General features: G+C 38.5%; 1 protein-coding gene across 6 annotated transcripts in view; it reads right to left on the minus strand.

Annotated features, from left to right (window-relative positions):
- Window positions 1–20,362, minus strand: part of dpp10 (dipeptidyl peptidase like 10) — a 269,569-nt gene that overhangs the window by 4,320 nt on the left and 244,887 nt on the right. For all 6 annotated transcript variants that reach the window (XM_082509271.1, XM_082509272.1, XM_082509273.1 and 3 more), the window contains 12 exons: window positions 19,765–19,872; window positions 16,288–16,379; window positions 15,270–15,317; window positions 14,582–14,703; window positions 10,806–10,850; window positions 7,013–7,111; window positions 6,736–6,805; window positions 5,391–5,585; window positions 3,118–3,172; window positions 2,811–2,910; window positions 1,022–1,080; window positions 298–370 (listed from right to left, as the gene is read on the minus strand). In XM_082509271.1, coding sequence (XP_082365397.1) covers window positions 298–370; window positions 1,022–1,080; window positions 2,811–2,910; window positions 3,118–3,172; window positions 5,391–5,585; window positions 6,736–6,805; window positions 7,013–7,111; window positions 10,806–10,850; window positions 14,582–14,703; window positions 15,270–15,317; window positions 16,288–16,379; window positions 19,765–19,872 — 1,066 coding nt within the window. The remainder of the gene's footprint in view (window positions 1–297; window positions 371–1,021; window positions 1,081–2,810; window positions 2,911–3,117; window positions 3,173–5,390; window positions 5,586–6,735; window positions 6,806–7,012; window positions 7,112–10,805; window positions 10,851–14,581; window positions 14,704–15,269; window positions 15,318–16,287; window positions 16,380–19,764; window positions 19,873–20,362) is intronic.

Here is a 20,362-nt window from a genome sequence, read left to right on the forward strand (position 1 = left end):
TAAAAAGAGAAAAATGTCAGCAAGATTCAGCCTGAATCCTAACTGGGAAAAAAAACAGACAATCAGATTCTGGGTGAATGGAAATGCCTCAACAAATCCGACATGCATGGTTAATCAGGGAATGTTTTCCTCTGGAAATCCCAGCATCAATTTAGATAACCCACTTTTCCATTTATCTTTTGATTAAAAAGCATTTGCCTCATTACCTTCCAGGATTGCATGCCTCTTTGTGCTCAGCAGTGATGCACCACAGATAGCGTATTTTCATTTTTATCTACGATTTATTTTGCTTCTTACCATCTGCTGTGCCATGCACCAGCATCAGTGTCTGTTCCCTAAGAGCTTGAACATTCTGCAGCACACTGGAAAACTGCGAGAAAGAGTGGGGAGATAATTAATTGATACATATGCTAACTGGCATTGAGAAATGAAAATAAAAAAAGATGCAGAATGTGATCAAATGAATGGCACTGTACTAAATTACATTCTACATACAGACACACACCGACAGAGTCATTCAAATTAATTCGAGATCTTTAAGTGATAAGGCATCTCCCACAGATATTATTTTCTGTTCTTGAAATATCACAGATTGCATAAATTATGAGGAAAATGTAAGGTGTGGTACAGCAGAAGCCATGAAATACTTGTCAGGGTCAGATTTGTTGTTTGTGCTTGTGCACTGCCTCCTTCCTATCACACTGGGAGGAAAGTACATCTGATAGCTGAACATCAAGAGGCCTGAGAGCGACAGTCTCGCTGCGGCTGAAACCCCCCCCCCCCAAACTTCGGCATGTGATCTGACACACCGGAGTTCAGAGTAACCAAAGACAGATGAGTGACAAAATCCTACAGAGCATTAAAAAAGAAAAAAAGAAAAAGTAAAGCAAAGCATCGCTGCCTCTGACTTTGATAGCAGCTGCTTTCAGTAACTGCAGGAGCTTAACTGTAGGTGTGTCATTGATGTTAACGTTTTCAAAGATCAACAGGAAACATGCTCGTGGAAGCAGTAAACACGCACCTGATATCTGCTGTCATCCCGTAATGGCATGCCGAGGTATCGTTCAGAGAACGCTGACGCTGTGCAAATGAGAAGTGAGACAATCTTAACAGTGCCACTAGCACACAGTGCTTCAGCTGCAGCTAAGTACCTGCACAAAGTGGAGATCCTGGTATTCAGGGTCCAAATTAAATACTTTTAGTAAAAAGGAAAGCAGCTTGTGGTGGTGAAAAAGTCATCTGTGTCATCTCAGTGTTGCAGAGGACAATGTTTACAGTGGTCAGATTCATCTCACACTCAGATTTCAGAAATAAACAGGTCATTTTTAGTGAGAGGCTAAAGGAGAAGAATAAAGTTTACATTTATTCAGTTTATTAATAAATGATCTAGGTTTACTTTGTCACTTTACTGTGTACTTTAATTGGTTGAATTGCCCGTTAATCATCAGATGTTGCAGACATGAGCTATGTCTTTTTCATTTGCTTCTGACAGTTAGAAATACAGATTAGTTTTTGGCTGTCATTGACATATTGAGCACTGCTCAATATGGAGAATTAAGTTTTGCTTTTGGGTGTAGACATGAGTCTAAATTGTTACACATGAGATGCATAATTCATGTTTGGGAAAATATACTGAGGTTTTAATGAATAAAGATGATGATGCAATATGGTGATGATAAATCAGGACCAACCGTTTCATGATTGTCTAAAAATGCTCTATTCTGGTAAACTCATAGGAGCTGTTAAAGTTGGGAGCTCACACAGTGCAAATGACAACAAGGGGAGTACAATCACAAAGCACGGAAATAAGAAAAAGCAGGAGACAAGACACAGGTGAAAACAATCAGGGAATTAGAGGGAAGACAGAGACAAAATATTACTGCATCTCTACTTTCCTTGCCATTTTTCCTTGGCCTTCATGAGAAACACTTAATGAGACCAAAGAGGAGTGATAAAGTGATAAAGACTAAGAGAAAGAGAAACTCAATGTGGAGAGAGTCCAACCACACTAGGGATAAATCTGTTCTTCATGAAAGACAACACCTGGACAGCAAGCACTTCATGACAGCATTTTAATGTTCTAACCTTGGGGTTCAATGATTAAAAATTCAAAATACACATCAGTAGGTTAGGGTATGAAACGGACAATATGCTCCACCACTTTTCCAACTATGCTGATCTTTTAAGGAATGGTTGGATATTGCATCGCTATAAATTGTAGGATGATATTATCTCCTCTCCTCTTGCTTAGTATCTGAAGAATTCAAACAGTTGTTATGAGTGCCAGAATGAAACCTTCCTAACCAAAGCAGACTATTCAAATGTACCCATGAAGCTAGGACTTATTTGACATGCAAGGAAGAACAATTCCCAAAGTGAAACAAGAAGCAGAAACAAGGAAGACGAGGGAGCTAACCCAGAGGGAAAACATGGGAAAACAACAACAATGAAACACTGGGGACACTAAAAAGTATAAAGATAAAAAGAATATCACTTAAAAAAACAAAAATGCAGAACCAGAACATGTTCAATAGTACTGTGTTACAGTATAGAGAAATAAAGTATATTCTGTGCACATTAGTAACTAGAATATTCAAGCCAAATAAAACTGGTGTGGTACATAATGCTGCCTATATATATTATATATTTATTGTTGTGGACCAACACAATGGTCTGAAATTCCACAATGTATGAAATCCACAGGAAAGTCCACCACAGCAGTTTTACTGGTCTTTACTTACATTTGCTTTGCAGCTTGTAAAATGTATCTTTAATGTGAATTAACCTCTTTTGAGAGATGTTTTACTCACCATAGAGTTTCCAGTCGGTCACTGGTGACATTGCACACGCACATTTAAACAGGCTGTCAGTAGACTTCAGCATCATTAATGTTATGTAGGCTCCATATCCCTAAGTGAGCAAACACAAACATTTATTCATCTCTGCTGAAATCCATCGAGTGTAAAAATGAACTTGGATTCAATCTCTGGAGTCACTCAGTAGAAATTTTACTAAGTAGCTTCTTGGCACTTAATAATTTCAGCAATGGAAGTAAGAATAGAATTTAGATGGTCGCAAATTAAAAGTAGAAAAATGGAGGAAAAAAAGGAGGCTCACCTTTCCAAACACTGCTATCCTTGTCCGGTCAATGTATGGAAACTTCATCATGTAACTGGAAAAACACACACATGCTATATGACCTACAGAACTTCTTAAATGTGGTTGCATGGGAGGAACCAAGAATTGGATATCAATAAATATAAAAAAAAAAAAACACTTGAAAAATCGCAGAAACTTCAGTGAGTTCTAATGATTTTATTCTTGGATACATCTCCTGCCTTCATAAACATGCATGAGACGATATGACTGCACCATCAATTTGAGCACAAGAGTAAAGCAAATGATTTTAAATCCCGAGAGTCCTCCTCCTGCCTAAAGAAGGTTAAAAAAAAAAATCAACTGTATATGTGTAAAGTCTGATATGAAACTGATATTAAAACAGAATCAAAAATCCAAAATCACAAATCACCCCTGACCCTCACTCCACTCACTCCACTATGTCATCTGCAAGGATCATAGTCGACCTGTACAACATCACTGCGCAAACAAGAAGCAGCTCAGAGCTAATATCTGATACAATCCCACCCTGTAACTTTTACACACCTCACCATTGTCTCATTGTCCTCATACATGTCTTTCACCACCTCTTCCACTCCTGTGTTCCTCATACAACACTTCCTCTCTTGCAACCCTCTCATATGCTTTCTCTAGACCCAAAGACATTGCAGCTCCTTTTGACCTTCTTTATAATTCTCGATCAACAAACTCACAGGAAAGATCACATCGCAAGACCCAAATCAAAAAGCATCATAACGTTACATGTTGAGTCTGGCTAAATGCAAAAATGCTAATGGTGACCCTGCCCCGACTCCTAAGAGACTAGAGTCCATCCTCAGTGTGCACCATATTCTTGCTGTGCCTGACTCTCCCTGTTTTGACTATAAAATGCATATTAAGCAGAGTGTCTATAAACTTCAAAGAGTTCTGTGGGACAAAGAGGCTGACAGGATTTTATTTTTTTAATTAGCATGAACGAGCAGAGAATTTATAGTCCACTGATCACTTATTGCAACTTACTGTACAAACAGTAGCAACAACAACTACTGCCTTACTACTGCCTTGCCCACCAGCAAAGTGCTTTGTTTGTGTACAACATGTGAATTTGACGATTAAATAATAAAAAAAAAACTATAACCTGTTTTATTTATTCATTTTAACATTGATCAATTCCTGTAAGATGACACTGAGAAAGTTTGATAGTCATCACTTGGACAAAAGGTTCCAAAGTGTCTGTTCATAGAGGGGAATAAGCTTTTGTTTTGGACGTATCGTGGGGTTCTCTCCTGGAAGAGTGACAATCTTGCTCCACTTGGTGGGAGCAATTTCCGGTGTAGCACAAACAAGCAGTGGAAAAAAACATGGAGTTTACTGAGTAAATATGATTTTTATTGGGAAAAATCAAAAAAAGTTAGTTGATCCTGTTATGCTCACCATTTTATCAAAATTGTATTTGAAACTGTTTCACTGTTCATGAATGAAAACAACCTTTGGGGTTTTTTAACTAATGAAATGGACCATGAAAAACTTTGAGAACCACTGGCTTAAATTAATTGTAATAATTGTATTATACAAATATTAGAGTAACGATCAACATATGATTTTGACACTTGCTTTTTAAGTTACTTATAATTACTTTGGCGTTATAAATATGCATAGTAAAGTATTCTTTATCCATCATTAAATATGTCTGAAGGGTTACAAACTGAATATATATCTATATATTTTTTTTTAGTCAGGGGAGTTGTGACAGTTTTTGCATAGATTTTTTGATCATCCATTAAGATAAACATTCTGAATTTGTTGTTATTTAGGTATTTTTTGGAAATAACAGCAAAGGAAATCAGTATCTTACAGTATTTACCAAAGGTATGTATTGTCTGCTGTTAAATCCATGTGCTGTCTGAACTGGCAGCTCCTAAACCAAATAATGAAACATCCAGAACCTCTTATGATTTCATCTGAAACTGTTTACACTATGGTTTCCAATTTAAGTCTAGTCTATATTATGTCAAAAGGAATTTATCTGGAACTTTTATTCTTTAAAGGATTTCTTCCTTTATTCTTGACTTGATAACCATTTTCAAGACTTTAATTAGACACAGTAGTGCAGAAATATTCAGATCAAATAAAAAGAGGATGGCATTCTGCTTTAAATTCCAAACTGAGTTACAAAGCTCTTGTTCAGGGGATTTGCACATATTTTGAATTTTTTATCTCAAAGTACAAGAATAAAAAGTAAAAAGTAAAATAAAATGGATGTGATAACATACTCCACTGCTGCAATCTGGTCCTGAACATCAACAGTTCCCAGTCTCTGGTGAACTTCGTGCAGTATCCTTTGACCCTGGAAGCCGCCGCCCCGGCCGTCCAGACGGGCCACGATGATGTTGTCAGAGCTGACGAGGACCGAGTCCCAGCTGAGGGAGAAACGGTCACTCACAGCCTGACCTCCAGGGGCGCCGTCACTGAACAGAGAACAAACATAATCAGGCACTTTCAGGCAGCATGAAGCCGCATTGGTCATATAACCTCTGTAACTGGAAGAAATTCCTTTTTGAGCTGATACAACTTCCACAGTAAAAGAGGTCTAAAAATGAAAGAAAAAATTATGAAAGACAAATTTCAAAATTTTCACTCTCTGCTTGTTACCTTGGCTGTCAACATGTAGCTAAGCAATGTAGGGAGGAAATGAGAAAACAAGTAAAAAAAACACTGTGTGTGTGTGCAATGACATCATAGTGTTATAGTGGTTGGTGGTAAGATAGCGCCACATTAATCAAGTGCAGATTAATTGCAATCACCCTAACCATCCTAGGGCTGGTCAGTTTTCTGGAAGAAACCCTGCTTTTCCAATTAGGTTGTCATCCTGAAGCCTGTGACAAACAACAAACGCACAGCTTGCACCACAAACATCCTTCATCTTGTTCCACTGCTCCTCGGTGGGCAGCAACCTTCAGGGAGTCATTAGAACTCTTTGGACTGAAAGTACCTAATAACAGGCTTACGGTATTTATCAAAATACTATTAAGGAATTTGTTCAAGTTTAGCATTTTTGCTCATTTGTTTTACTTTCAAAAGTTACCTCAGAAGTTGGTCTAATCTACTTTGAGTTAAGACAAGTACTTCTAAGACTTCTAAGCTGATTCTTTCTAAAGACTGAAATAGCTTTTTTCATAATGCAACATGTGACACAGTGCAAAGGTATGGTACATTGACTTATTTTTAGCTGTTTAACAGTTAAAAATAATGTTTATTTTCCTTCATCTGGACCTTAGTGCAACCTTTCAGTTTTATTATATACATTTTATATGACAGAAAATAAGGAAAATAGGTTCTCTTTACAATCAGTCTGGCATAGAACACTTCATCCTGTCAGTGATTATTTTTGCTTTTATTGGTTCATTATTCAAATGGATATGAAAAAGACTGAATCACAGGTTACCACAAAGGTACGCTGTGATTGACTTAACATGACCCCGGTTACTTTACATGCAAATTACGGTCAGGAGTGTGATTACAACTGGAAACGAATGCATTAAATATTCATACATTTTCTGTTCTCTCTTACTTGACCAAGGACTGTGAGATATAGTAGAAAGCACATGTGATACATACACGACCAACAGAAGTCCATAGTGGCGGGAATCAGAGAAGTCTGGTGGGTACGAGATCTTCAAAGGTAAATCTGTAACAAGAAATGAGAGAAAAGTCGATGTATTGCAGTTCACCAGTGAGTTACACTAACACCACAGAAACCTACACTTCAGTTCAGTTCATTTTTATTTCAAACATATACATTTACCAACATTTCATAAAATCTTTCCATGCAGTTGTTTGAAAAGGAGTAGGCAGAAGTATATACTTATTTAGCCCTACCCCCTCACTTCCTCACCAAAATGTTCCATTGGAACAGTTCTGAAGTCTGTCAGCTGGATCCTTTTGTACTTCAAGGCTGCCTTCAGCAAAGAGTTGTTCTCAAGGATGTAGTAATCTGTAAAGATGAGGGCAATGTGTTTAAAAGATGAAAGAGTGCAAAAATTGTTGTCAATAATCTGAATGCAAATGACCTGTACGGAATTGTCTTTTGAGGCTGTGATGTAATGAGATGAGATGGAAAGTGTATGTCAGACAAATAAGATCTGATTCTAGGGGATTGTTTCTGAAATAGTCTTATTTTGTGGCAAATTCATAGAGAGAGCTGAATAACTACAATAATGTAGCCAATATTAAACTTGGATGAGCACAGAAAAATAAATTCAAAAAGTTCAATTTCTGAAAGGCATTCTACACACAGCAGCTTCTGGCCTCAAAAACAGGAGTCCCACTATTTTCTCCACATGTAATGAACAGTGACTCTCTGATTTGGCCATTTTCCCATTCAAGCCATCTGAACAGCAGCTAAATGAAATGGAATTCATCCAGCATTTCTAATAGAAAACCCAAAATCAATAGACGTCTCATTATGAAACCGCCAGAGGCCTTGAGTTCCCAGCTGTGGATGGAGGCACTGTCCTAATAACCCTGTGCAAATTGCTTTTTCTGCAGCACAGCTGTTAACTTTTTCTTTTCTTTTTTTTTTTTTTTTTGTTGTTGTTGTTTTTTTTTTTTCCTTGGGAGACAACACATACATGTGGATAACGAGAAAAAGAGTGTGTGTGTCCATTTTCATGCCAAAAATAGAAGAAAGAAATCTGGATTTGTTGACTGTGTGGTCAATGGAAGAGCCTACAACCTGGAAAAATTGGTGGTGGGTGACTGAGTGCAGTAAATTGTTTTTTGCTGTCGGAGACTGATTGCAAGTAGTTGTGACGACCAACTTATCAACCAGACTTTGGGCACGCGGCACCCTCAACCCCTACTCTTTGACAATGAGCAGAGTGGTTTCCAGTGTTTCAGGCTTTTAGTCACATTTGTATACATAGATCAGTACACAGTGAAAGCATCTCTCCCAGTCTTTTCTCAGCAGTGTACACATATTGAGAGCAACATTCATGCTTCTTCATTTTTTGTACCTCCTTCAATAGGTGCAGTTATATAACTCATGTGTATCAAAATGTACCTTCCACAAAGCTACAACTTCCCAGACAAGGAAACTGCAAGTTGATTGCACATGTTCGCAATCACTTTGTTTGCATCGTAGTCTCCAACCACTATTTTCCCGAGTGTGACTGTCGTGTGAGCTCTGCTGGCTCTGACGTACGACCAGATTCAAGAGGAAATACTTGTCAGCTTGTATTTAGGTCTTATACCAACTACATTTCCTTGGCCTAATGCCCACCCAGCCACTTACAAAATCGACTGTCAGGCAAGGATAGGAATCTGACGCTGCATGTGAGGATATTTACAGAAACTCTTTACTATTTGCTTTTATTTCCAGAAAAGATGGGATTGTTTTAGGTAAAAGAGAGACTCTGTTACAGGTTTTTTTTTACAGTTTTAAATGCTTGAAAAGATGTTTAGTTCCCTCTATTTCTGCATTTAGGTGTGGCTTTAATGAGTAAATGTCTTGAACTGTACCGATGTAAATCAGGACATGTGGGTTGCTGACCCCTCTCCAGAAATCATACCTTTTACTAAATGGGACTCATTCTATTTTAGGATTTTCCCTACTTTAAACAGATAAGGGTTAGTAATATTTGAATCTCACGGTACACCTGGTTAGAAGTAATTTGCCTGCCTTAATTTTTTGTGGCACAGATTCAACAAGGTGCTGGAGACATTCCTCAACAATTCTGGTCCATATTGACATGATGGCATCACACAGTTGCTGCATATTTGTCAGCTGCACATCCATGATGGGAATCTTCCAATCCAACACATCCCACATTCCACGCATGCTGTATTGGTTTGAGATCGGGTGACTATTGAGGCCACTTGAGTACAAGGAATGCATTGTCATGTTCAAGAAACCAGTTTCAGATCATCTGAGCTTTGAGACGTGTTGTGTTATCCTGCTGGAAGCAGTCATCACAATATGGGTGCACTGAACCCATGTGAAATGTAGCCTCAGTTTCTTGTTCTTTGCTGATGGGAGTGGCATGTGGTGTGGTCTTCTGCTATTGTAGTCCATCTACTTCAAGGTTCAAAATGCTTTTCTGCATACTTCAGTTGTAAAAAGTAGTTATTTGAGTTACTGTTGCCTTCCTGGGGCTTTTTTTTTTCACCTCTGACATCAACAAGGCTTTATGATCCAGAGAACTGATGCTCACTGGATATTTTCTCTTTTTCTGATAATTTTCTATACAATCAGCAGTTTCTGAAATACTCAGACCAACCCGTCTGGCACCAATATTGTCACTTTCAAAATTACTGATGTAATTTTTCTTCTCCATTCTGATGCTAAGAATCAGCAGGACATCCATGTCTACATGCCAGAGTTGCTGTTGGGTCTGCGCTTCCACAGGCCCCGCTGGTTTAGAGACTTATTCCCATTAACGAAGCAAGATGAACAGTAATCGAACAATTTTACTTGCTAGCAAGGGACGCTGGTCGGAACCAGGCTCTTGGAGCTGAACGCTCCTCACCTGTTTCCTAGCTAACTTTAAATAAACAGCCTTCCTTGCAGCCTTTTATTGACTACAGTTACAGTTTACATAGGCACCACCCATTGTAACACCCCCTGTGGTGTGTCGTGCCCTTGTATATGTGTGTATGCATGTGCGAGAATGTGTGTGTGTGTGTGTGTGTGTGTGTGTGTGTGTGTGTGTGTGTGTGTGTGTGTGTAGGTGCCCGTGAGTGTTTGTGTTTGTGGGTGCATTTGTGTGACCTCCTGCTCACCAAAGGGTCATAAAGGCAGGAAGTTTACTTAACAAGAAAACAGAACCTTCACCTAGGATGTGCCTATAATAAAACACTACAGCCTCCCCCACCATTCAACAGGCTGGGGAGGGAGTCAGAAACAAAGGAATGTCTTTGATCACATAGTTTGCACCAAGACTTACAAATTTAAGTAACACAATGACAACATTTAACAATTTGACTCTAACAGTTGCTTTCATGTGATTGGCAGATGTCAACATTTGCATTGATAAGTGGCTGAATATGTATACCTAAAAAGTGCATATTCATAAATTACTTGAATACTTATAAATTTGCCTTATTAAGTCTACTAAGCCGAGCTTCTAAGCTCTCTGAACTTCTCTAACTTGCTTGCTTCAGCCTGGAAAATTCATCTTGGTCATGAAGTTCCAGAAATGTTGTCATTAGCATACAGGCTACTTGTTGTGACTGTCAGTTCCATTCATAAAAATTGGGAAAGAAAAACAGAAGAGTTTCTTTGCTCTGTGAGAAATTTCCTTTTTATCAGTGAAATCTATATTTGTTACAAATTCTCCGAAACACAGCGACCAGTGACTCTTTGGCAGTCACCCAAAGGGGAAGACAGCAACAGAGATTTTGGCTGAAAATAACTGTGGTGAACAGGAACATCGGGTAAGTCTTATGAGATTTGACTTTGTCGTCTATTTTTGTTTGGAAATGTTTCTACAACACTTACACTTAAACTCAAAATAGATTCAAATTAAAGCAGTCAGTTCCATGAATACACCCTCCTCCACCCACCCATGTTGCTTGTCAAGGGAAAATAACATTTACAGTTCTTGCAAGAGGCCTATTGTGTTTGAATGTCGCCTCATTCACAAACTCTGAGTTACTTTTTCTAAAATGTGAGATACAAATAAACTTACTTGAATTATTCAGACTGTGTAGGATCACAGTAGGTGCTCCTGGACCTGAAAGGAGACAAAAAGAGCATCTAAGTAATTTAAGCAATTTCCAGCATCTTTATTATCATGACTGGAGACATTTCCTGTTAGGATGCCTGGGTCGTTGACCCAGGGTTTTTGAGTTTATTATATTATTTATAATTTCTAGTCTTTGGGTTTTTGTTAGAGTCATGTCTTATGGTTTGTTTCTGTGTAATCCTTAGTTGCTGTCTCCCCTGTCCGCTATATCCCTGTTTCCAGTCAGTGGCTGTGTCTGCCCTGGTCCCACGTCTCTGTTCCCTCTGTTGTAGTGCCTGCATGTGAGTCTGTCTTTTGTTCAGTGTGTGTTATGAGTTTCCTGTTTTACTTTGAAGGTCTCTGTCTTATCTCAGTGTGTTCCGTTTACGCTTCCTTGTCTCGTCAGTTCTGATTTGCCCCAGCTGTGTTTCCCTCCTGTTGTCCATTCCCTGATTGCTCCCTCTATGTATTTAAGCCCTGTGTTTCAGTTTGTCATTGTCGCGATCTACCTTTATCTTGCTGTGTGTTTTGTCTGCGTAGGTGTATTTTGTATTCTTAGTTTTTGTTACCCTTTTGAGTTCAGCATTAAAGCTGTTTTGAGTTACTTTCTGTCTCCGGAGTCTGCACTTTGGGTCCTTCTCCTGCCTGCACACAGCCGTCACATAACATTTCCACCTGACAGTTTGCCCAATTACGATTAAATGGTATTTAATATATGTAAAGGGGCTCCTTTAAAGCTGCTCTAAAAGGCCACTGTAGGCAGCTGTTATGTCACCTTCCCTATATTTTCTTAAATCAATTAGGGGTTAAAGGTCACTCGAGATGCCTCCCTAATATCAAATTAAGCCAGTACTTGTTAATGCCCTTCTCTAATATACTTTGTCAGAGGTTAATAGGATGGCAGGTGTGCTGTACTTAAAGCTCTCCTTTCTTTGAGTTAAAACACAAACCAACTTTTCCTTTATTTCCTTGCACTTATCTGTTGGTGGGCTGTATTAGTTTTGACCCAATGTTACACAGAGAAATGGCTTCATTTTGTGCATGTACCTGCTAGAAAACAGTAAACCAATCAGATCACTTTATGAGTGGGTTTAAGAGGCTTGTGCTGATGAAAACAGGTGTGAGAAGAAGCTTGTCAGGATTACGTGAACTTGGCCTTTGGAAGACAACAAGCTTTCTCCATTATTTTTATTGCTTTTGGGAAAGGGAATGCAGTTATTGTCCAATATATCATCACGCCAAAGCCCAAATGCCTCCTGCGCATGAAGAGCTTTCAGCTGTTCAAAATAAATTGAAACCACAAACAATATGAGTTACCCCTCATTAAATAATCTACTTGTTGCCCAATAATACTCCCTAAAAGCGATTACACACAATGTAGTCGCTAATTATTCATTTTATGACTCTCATTTCAAACTGATGAGAGATTAACTTTAAACTGAATCAGGAGGGTGACAGATCATGACTAGCAAACCCAGGCATGTGCCAGACAAATAAATGGATGCTGAATAAATAAGGAACGTAAAACACAACATAATCCTAATTTGATTTTTTTTAAACCAGCAGCCATCTGCAGCTATGTTGTAATAGAATGAAGCGCCACACAAATTGCTTTAGATGGTTAAAATTGTAAAGATTTAATTTTTATTAATGTAACTGTCCATTTAGGTGATACAGGCCAGATGCCATGATGTGGAATCATCCCAACATCATGTAAGTATCTGCATGTGCTGATGTATCGTAACGTGGTCTGGCAAAGAAGGATCGGCTAGCAGGTCTAGTGGACATGTGGTGTGGAGGCTAGCCGGAAAACTTGGAGGCCAGTCAGTTAAATAGAACAAAAGACCTTTATGTGCCGTTAACAGAAGAAAACCATACAAGCCAGGTCTCCATAGCTCCATCCTATTCGTACATACATGTGCCGGGGGTTAGGCAGTCGCTGGTGCCAGCCCGTTACAATGGTAAGGTCTCTCTAAACAGATGCACGGGCAACAGCATGCTTGGCTGTAATGGCTGCCGCTGCATTCACACTAGGATACTCTGCAACTACTACAATAATAGAATGACACCCCCTAGTGGTGCTATACCATAATAAGGGTCGTTACAGTATAGTTGTTCAATTCTAGCTCTTTGGTTGGCATAGACAGCAGGCTATGAAGCTCATCAGCCTGAGGACTGGAATGAAAGAAAACGTCAATACTGCTGTGTTAGTTTTGGGTAAGTTATGAAGCTGCAAGTGTGTAACAACAGCAAAAAAAGTCAGAAAGTTTCATTTGGAATTCAGCAGGCAGAAAAAGTAATTTTAAAAGAGCAGGATTGCATTCAAATATTCTCTTGACATCCACCGGAGAGGTGTGCTACAAAACGAGATTAATGGGTTAGTGAAGTGCGTCGAGCTTAAAGTCAGAGTTTTGAGTGTCGTGAAGACAGATGCCTTTTTACCTGGGTGGGTCACCATGGTAACTTTTGCTGAACATACATCCTGATCTGAAGCTGGTTGGGTTCAGAGTTTCAGTTAAAAATTGCCTGTCTGTATCTGTTCTTTTCATTACCATACGCTCTAAGTGTTATAAAGATGTTCAGCAGAAGAAATGCATTTGATAAACAGATGTAACCTCTAAAGGTATGCCAACACTGTGTGTCGCATTATCACAGGAATCTGCACGTCTATCTTCAGTTGATGAAAATGTATCAATTATGTTTTTAAGCTTGGTCCTCATTTGCTTTCAAGTCTGTTTTACACCACGCTAATAAAACACAGATAAGAAAACTCAGTCAGTCTGTTGATAGTCTAATTACCAGCAAAAACTTTTGTTTATCTGGCTGCAAACTATAGGACAGTCAGTGCTGTGTGTGCTGAGGAGCATTTAATGTTTAGAGTTTCAGAGCTCTAATGTGCAGCTGTCAGAGCAATAAAATAAACATGTTTACTTAAGAGTTATTCTCATTTTATTTGCAGCAGCATCGTTGCATTTGGCTGCTTTATTTTTCATATCCTTTATAGATCCTTATCACCTGTATGTCTGATAATTGGATTTGGAGTGCTGCACTCAATGCATCCACTATGTGCAGATGGAAAGCGAAATGACACTTCAAATGCCTCCTTTTATGTGTGCATGCACATAGCCTGAAGCAGTGTGGCTGATAACCACTGTCATGAATACCCGTTATCTCTGAGTTGGGTTGTAGGTTTTGTTGAACCAGCTAAAGTAAAGAAAGCCCAGATATGTTTAATTGCTTTGCAGTACACAGCTCAGGTCTGTTGTGAACTCATTTAGTTAGTTTGGCTGTACTTTCTGAATCAAGACTTTTTTATAATAAGTCTCATATTTGCATTTTGAACTTGCAATTCTTCTTTAATAATTTTTCCCATTTGGGAATGCCAAACAAGCAAATATTTCATAAAGAGATGGGGGTGTTAACCTAACCTTAACCCCTGTGTGTATTACTGGTAGCCTGCATGTTGTTAAGAGGTTAAATTCATTCCCTGATCTAACAACGTGGGTGGAAGCAGACTGTTGTCTGCACCAGACTGTTGTGATTCTCTAAATCACGCCCACGTTTGAACCTCAGAGTCAAATCCCTGAACTATTTTATAATATAATTTTTCATAATAAGACCCCAATCACTTGGAAGTCTGTCACCCTATGAAAGCCAAAGACACTCTGACAGCAATTTGAAAGGGCATTTCATAGCAGGAAAACTGGATGGCCCTTAAAGTGAGATACTGGTTGGCCTACCTTTACAGTCGAGGATAATGTGCTGGTTCGTGGGGCTGATGTCAGCGTCGAAGTACAAACAGTGGGCTTTATTCAGTTCACATGTTAAACACCGTCGGGGGAACAGGCCCACAGTTTTAACTCTGAGAAGAGAAGAGCATTTAAAAAACAGAAAAAGAGACAAAGCACATAAAACTTTTTGAGTAAGAAAGTAAAGGACATATTTCTTGATCTTTTTTCATGATAACTCCCCCGAAGCGAACAAACCAGTAATAAATCATATCCAACTGGAAAGTATTACCTGTCTCGTTACAGGCTGGTATAGTTTACTCTTTTACATAAAGCACATTTTTCACAGTTTTTTGGCATTTTTATATTTAACCAGTAGTCAGAAAAATAACTGGGAGGTGATTAATAATACAAATTTTATGTGTGAACTGGTGATAAAGTGGCCAAAATATTCAGATTAATCTCTACTAGTTCCAAAAAGTCAACCATATATCAATGTAAGAATAATGTGACAATTGTGAAAGTGAAAAATTCTTTGCAACCATTTTTTTAATATTTTTTTTTATCCCATGTTCATCATCATCATCATCATGTGAGTAAACTTACTACTAATAAAAGTCCCTTGAGTTCTCATGATATAAGTTCGAAAAGTTTTTAATCATTTTATAAAAATTATTTAATTAATAATAATGATGCAAACCTGAAAAGCTGCCGTCTCCGTGGTGAACCCTCAGTGCTGAGAAAATAACTGTTAGAGGACATAAAAGATAATTAGTGCAAACAGACATGCTAAATTAAACACAGAAGCTCATTATCTCCTTGTTTTCTTTGTTTAAGCGAAATTCATACATTTAATTACTAAAACACACATGTGCCATGTGTGGCATCCACAGTGAACCAAGGAGAAAAGGAGACAATTCAGTACTAACTACTTTGTTCATTATCAACCCAACTCTTGTTATTGTTGTTTTTTTTCTTTAAATTAAATTTTTCTATTTGTTTGTGGCTAAAAACATTTAAGATCAGCACTCTGGTCAGCTCTATTCGATCTTTTAAAAACACAACAGCATTAGATTAGCTAAGTAAGATTCAGTAACGCATGCTTGTGGTCACAGACTTGGCAAAACACATCACTGCTTGAAACCACGATCAGGAACTCTGTGATTAGAGGAATTATGAATAGGAGGGTACAAATTTCACCTTAACAAGCTCCTAATTTCTTAGAGAAGTAAAACAGAACAATCAAACAGATGGACAATAATAAAACTGAAATAAAATTACAATTAGAATAAGAGAAACAGAGTGGAAAAAGAAAAGTCATCTTTTAAGTTGGTTTTTTTTCATCTTATCATTTGCGAGCCTTATCTCTTCATGCAGGTTGTGGTGAGCTGAGAGGTCCTGATGGTCAAGGCACTGCCAGGTTTAATTTAAGCATCAACATTGGAACGGCCAGAATGGCTCCACCATAGGATGTAAGCCCGCAGACTGGTGTATATGGGGTCAACATTTCTCCTGGGTAGCCTGAGCCCAGAACCATACATGCTTTAAAGGTGATCCGTAAAATCTTAAAATCAAGTTGTGTGCTATAAGAAACCCAAACTATCGATTTCTTAACTACTCTGGGGTGAGAGGATGACTGTTTTTTTTTTTTAATTAATTTTTTTATTGAGGTCAGTAAAGTTTGTAGGTTTTAGGGGGAGTTTTGCGGTCACACTCACAGGTTATCGGTGTCCTCATCAAAGGCAATGATCTTTGTCACCTCCCAGTTTCCAGACGTTAGATGTCGGACTTCATTTTGATCAGCTCTGAACTGAAAAAATCAGAACAACAGTAGTAGAGGGTCATTTGACTGAGCGCCATCACTTAACTCATGCTCAGGTGTCAGTCAAACACTACATATTCAAAAGTGCCCATGCCAGAAAAATATCAGTCATTAACCCAACAAAATGGAAATATTTATGAGCTGAATCAATCAGTAGATTCCATCATAGCTCTGATTCTCTACTGACAATAAAATAGTACACTGTTCCTTTTTCAATGGATTTCCTTGGATGTTTTTAATACACTTGTACACGAATATGTCCAAGATTTACATATAGTCATAGAATTATATAAATTTTTAGTTAAAACCCATGAGCAGTACACATTTGTTTGTTCAGCCTGGCCATGAGCTGTGGAGACATTCATACAAATCTGGTACAGGTTAGATGTTTGTGGTTTATTTTTGTCCTCACGACTAAATAAATGTATAAATTTAAACAGACAAACACACAGGAGCACTGCACTCACACGTGACTGTAGCAAAGATGCCAGACAGTACATTATTTGTTTGTAGCACAACAACAGAGATTGGAGAGACACTGTGGGTGAAATATGCTCTGCGTGCAGCTTAAATGCACCTTCAGGGAGAAGACCAGGTGGATGATTGGCTGTACGGAGTGTCAGACTTTAACATGCGAGACTGCTGGACTATCCTCAAGAAAACCATTTGTTAAGGTGGTGCCAGATTTTTTTTGGCTCAAGCCAATAAAGCTTTCATTATTCAGAGGGTTATAGAATATCTGGCAACCAAAGGGTTAAGCAAAGTTAGGCACAAAACTGGCATTTAAAAATCAATCCGTTTTTACATCCTTCAGGCACTAATAATGACTGAAAAGCTCTAAAAAGTAAAAATAACAGTTTAAATGAAAATGTCAAAGAAGATGATGTTAAATACGTCCCAATCACAAAAGCCAGGCAGACAAAGAAAGGCACACAATCAACTTTGGAAAAATGGCTAAAAGATTGACAGACTAAAAAAGAAACTTCACAGTTTACAACTGTGCTAAAAACAAAAAACAAAAAACAAAAAACAGTAACACAAGCAAGGTTCTGCATCTTTAATGACAGCTATGAGTCCTGCTCGTTTCAGCTCAGAGTCAAGCCTCTTTGCTGGTTGTTGAATTGCTGCAGACAGTAGAGGCTTGGGGTTTCTTCTTCCTGCTGAAAAGGTTTTAAAAACTCCAATTTCTTTTTGCTACTGTTCTAATCTAAAAGCCCTTTGCCACTGTTTTTCAATCATCTAATAAAACAGATTTGCCTTTGTTCTAATCAGTCCAGCTGTCTGCACACCTGGACTCTAGTTTCTGGAAGGCACACATCTGAGAAGTGGGCAGCCCTTCCCCGTGAACGGTGGGGTGTATTTTTTGTTAGTTTTAGGATGATCCCTAAACATGTTGGCCCTTTTTGCAATAAAGCAAATTGAGTAGCGTTTTTGCTGGCATGTGAGTTTTTGTGCAGTATCTGTTGAAACCTTGAACTGGTTTGCTGTGGTGAAGGGAAAGCTCAGGATGAAAGCTGAAGTGGTTGATTTACTGCTTGCTTTATGTTTCTAAACTCACATATGTCCATGACCTGTAAGTAGGGACTGAAAGAATAAGACTGAACTTCCTCCAAACGATGTCTGGGCTCAGCCCCCTTTTTTCCCAGAAGAGTAATCACAGAAGTTATCACAAAAATGAGGTTTCAGTTAAAGTATGCATCTTAACAACAAAAGCCCTCAATACTGAAAAATGATGCCAAGCAGTCAAGACCCACCTCGCTGTTGCCTAAACTTGGTTGTCACAGCACTCATGTCTTAGGTCTATCTGTGAGACAGCACCCGCATTAACAAAATGGGAATATTCAGCTTTCTAGGAATGAGAAAATTTTGGTGAAATCTTCTAATCATAAGTGTAATAATGACTTATGTTTCCAGGGAATCACAAGTCAAACTGACAGAGGGCTCAGTGCAGCCTCTGCGACGATTTGATCGCTGTACCGGTCTGTAGTGTTTAAAAAAAAAAAAAGTTGCACATGAAAGCAAGGATCTCAATTTTATTACATTATTACACACGTCATGAGTGAAGTAATAAGAATTGAACTTGCTCTAAACGGTGTCTGGGGTCTCACTTAGAGATGAGGTAGGAGCCTGGTTATTCAGGGGGAGGTCAGAGTAGAGCAACTGCCACTCCAAATTGAAAGGAATTAATTGGCTCGGACATATGACAAGGATGCCTCCTGGATGCCTCCTAACTGAGGCATTGCTGGGATGTCCAGGGGAGGGAAAACCTTGGGGGAGATCAGGATACCCCGCAGAGATGACAGCTCTCAGTCTGCTTGCATCTTTATTTCCCTGAAAGAAGTTGATTCTTACCTGACACGATGTCATAAAGCCACAAAACATTCTGGTTCGGTGGACTTTAATTGACCATGCACATCAGAAAACAGATTTATTATAATCATTCCAGTCGTGAAGATTATTATTATTATTATTTTTTACAAATATCAAAACAAAGTCGTTATTTTAATATAAAAATATTGCGTTATATTCTTTTTTTTTTTTTTTGCCCAAACAGCCTGTTTACATTTTAGAACATTTATCAGACCTGACAAATCCATTACAGACCGAACAGGCTCAGCCAGAGATTTATTTCTGCAAAAACTAATACTGCATGAATTCTTACACTGGAGAACGAGTTCCCATAATTGGAAAACAATCTGAGGGAGTTAAAAACAGATTTCAAATAACCCTGCTTATTTCTGCTAACATCACTGAAATCTTGCATACAACTTGCAGATCTGTGGATGTGCATGGGAAAACTTTAATATCTGTGCTGATGAGAACAGGCTATTGGATTTTGTGCTTGTGTTGGTGGGGGGAGGGATGAGGGCTATCATGAAATAGATGATTATTGCAACATTTTAATTAACAATTCGACAGCATCACAAATAAAGGTGACTTTAGCTGCGGCTTTGATGCAACATCCATCGCATTAACATAAAGTCTTGATCTCAGTCCTTTATAGACTTTGGTCAGATATTGGTTTTATCTCACTTTGAGGTACATAGTGTCTTAGTTGCCTTGACACACAATAATGGGCAAATTTGAATCCTACAAAGTCCATGTGAAGAGGTTGGAGGGGTGGCAGGGCCATGTCGCATGTTTATAAGACAGGAGATTGTGGTCTGAGTCCACAGGACTTGCACTTTGTCAGATTTATATAAGCATGCGTTTTCCTAATTCTAAACAAGTAGTATTATCACCATCAGCACTTAAACTGGTATGTCACGCTCTACTGTCAAAGGATACCTTGTAGTTACTGAGGAAAATGAATACGCACAGTAGTTACACAATACATATATAGCTTTAAAGTGACTATGAATTCAGCATTCACCTGCGTAGTGAACATGGCAATATGATGAAACTCTCCTCGTCCTCCTTGTTTGACCGGCACTGTGAGGAAGAATCTGTTGCCATCTTTGGAAAACACGGGTTCCTGATTCTGTAGAAAGCAAATATGTGTCATATATTTAATATTATTTTAACAGATGAACCAGAATGTGCCTATTTATTTCTTAGAACATTAGACAAATTGCACATTTTCCAGTGTATCTGTAAAAGAAGCTGTGGAGCATGCTGAAGAGTCCTGCTTTCAGAGGCATACATTACATAGTTGCCAACTGCATGAACAAGTGGATGGAAATTATGCGCGGATGGCCTCCACAGCTGAGAGATGGCCAAACCACTTTTTTACCTGAAAGTAGCAATCTGCAGTGATTGTATATAAAGAGACTGTTGACTGACTAAATGAGTGACTACCCATTTTGTGGGAAGAAAATGGATTGTTAGCATGGACGGCAGTGAGGAAAGAGGATGGATGATTTAACTCTATGTGGCACTTTAAGCAGGACAGTGGTAAAAAAGAAAGAAAAAACAGAAAAGTTTAGTCCTTGAAAACAGCTACTAAACTGTGGTCGGATTTTGGGAATTTA

The sequence above is a fragment of the Aulonocara stuartgranti genome, assembly GCF_965226115.1.
Source record: "Aulonocara stuartgranti genome assembly, chromosome: 16".
Taxonomy (NCBI): Eukaryota; Metazoa; Chordata; class Actinopteri; order Cichliformes; family Cichlidae; genus Aulonocara; species Aulonocara stuartgranti.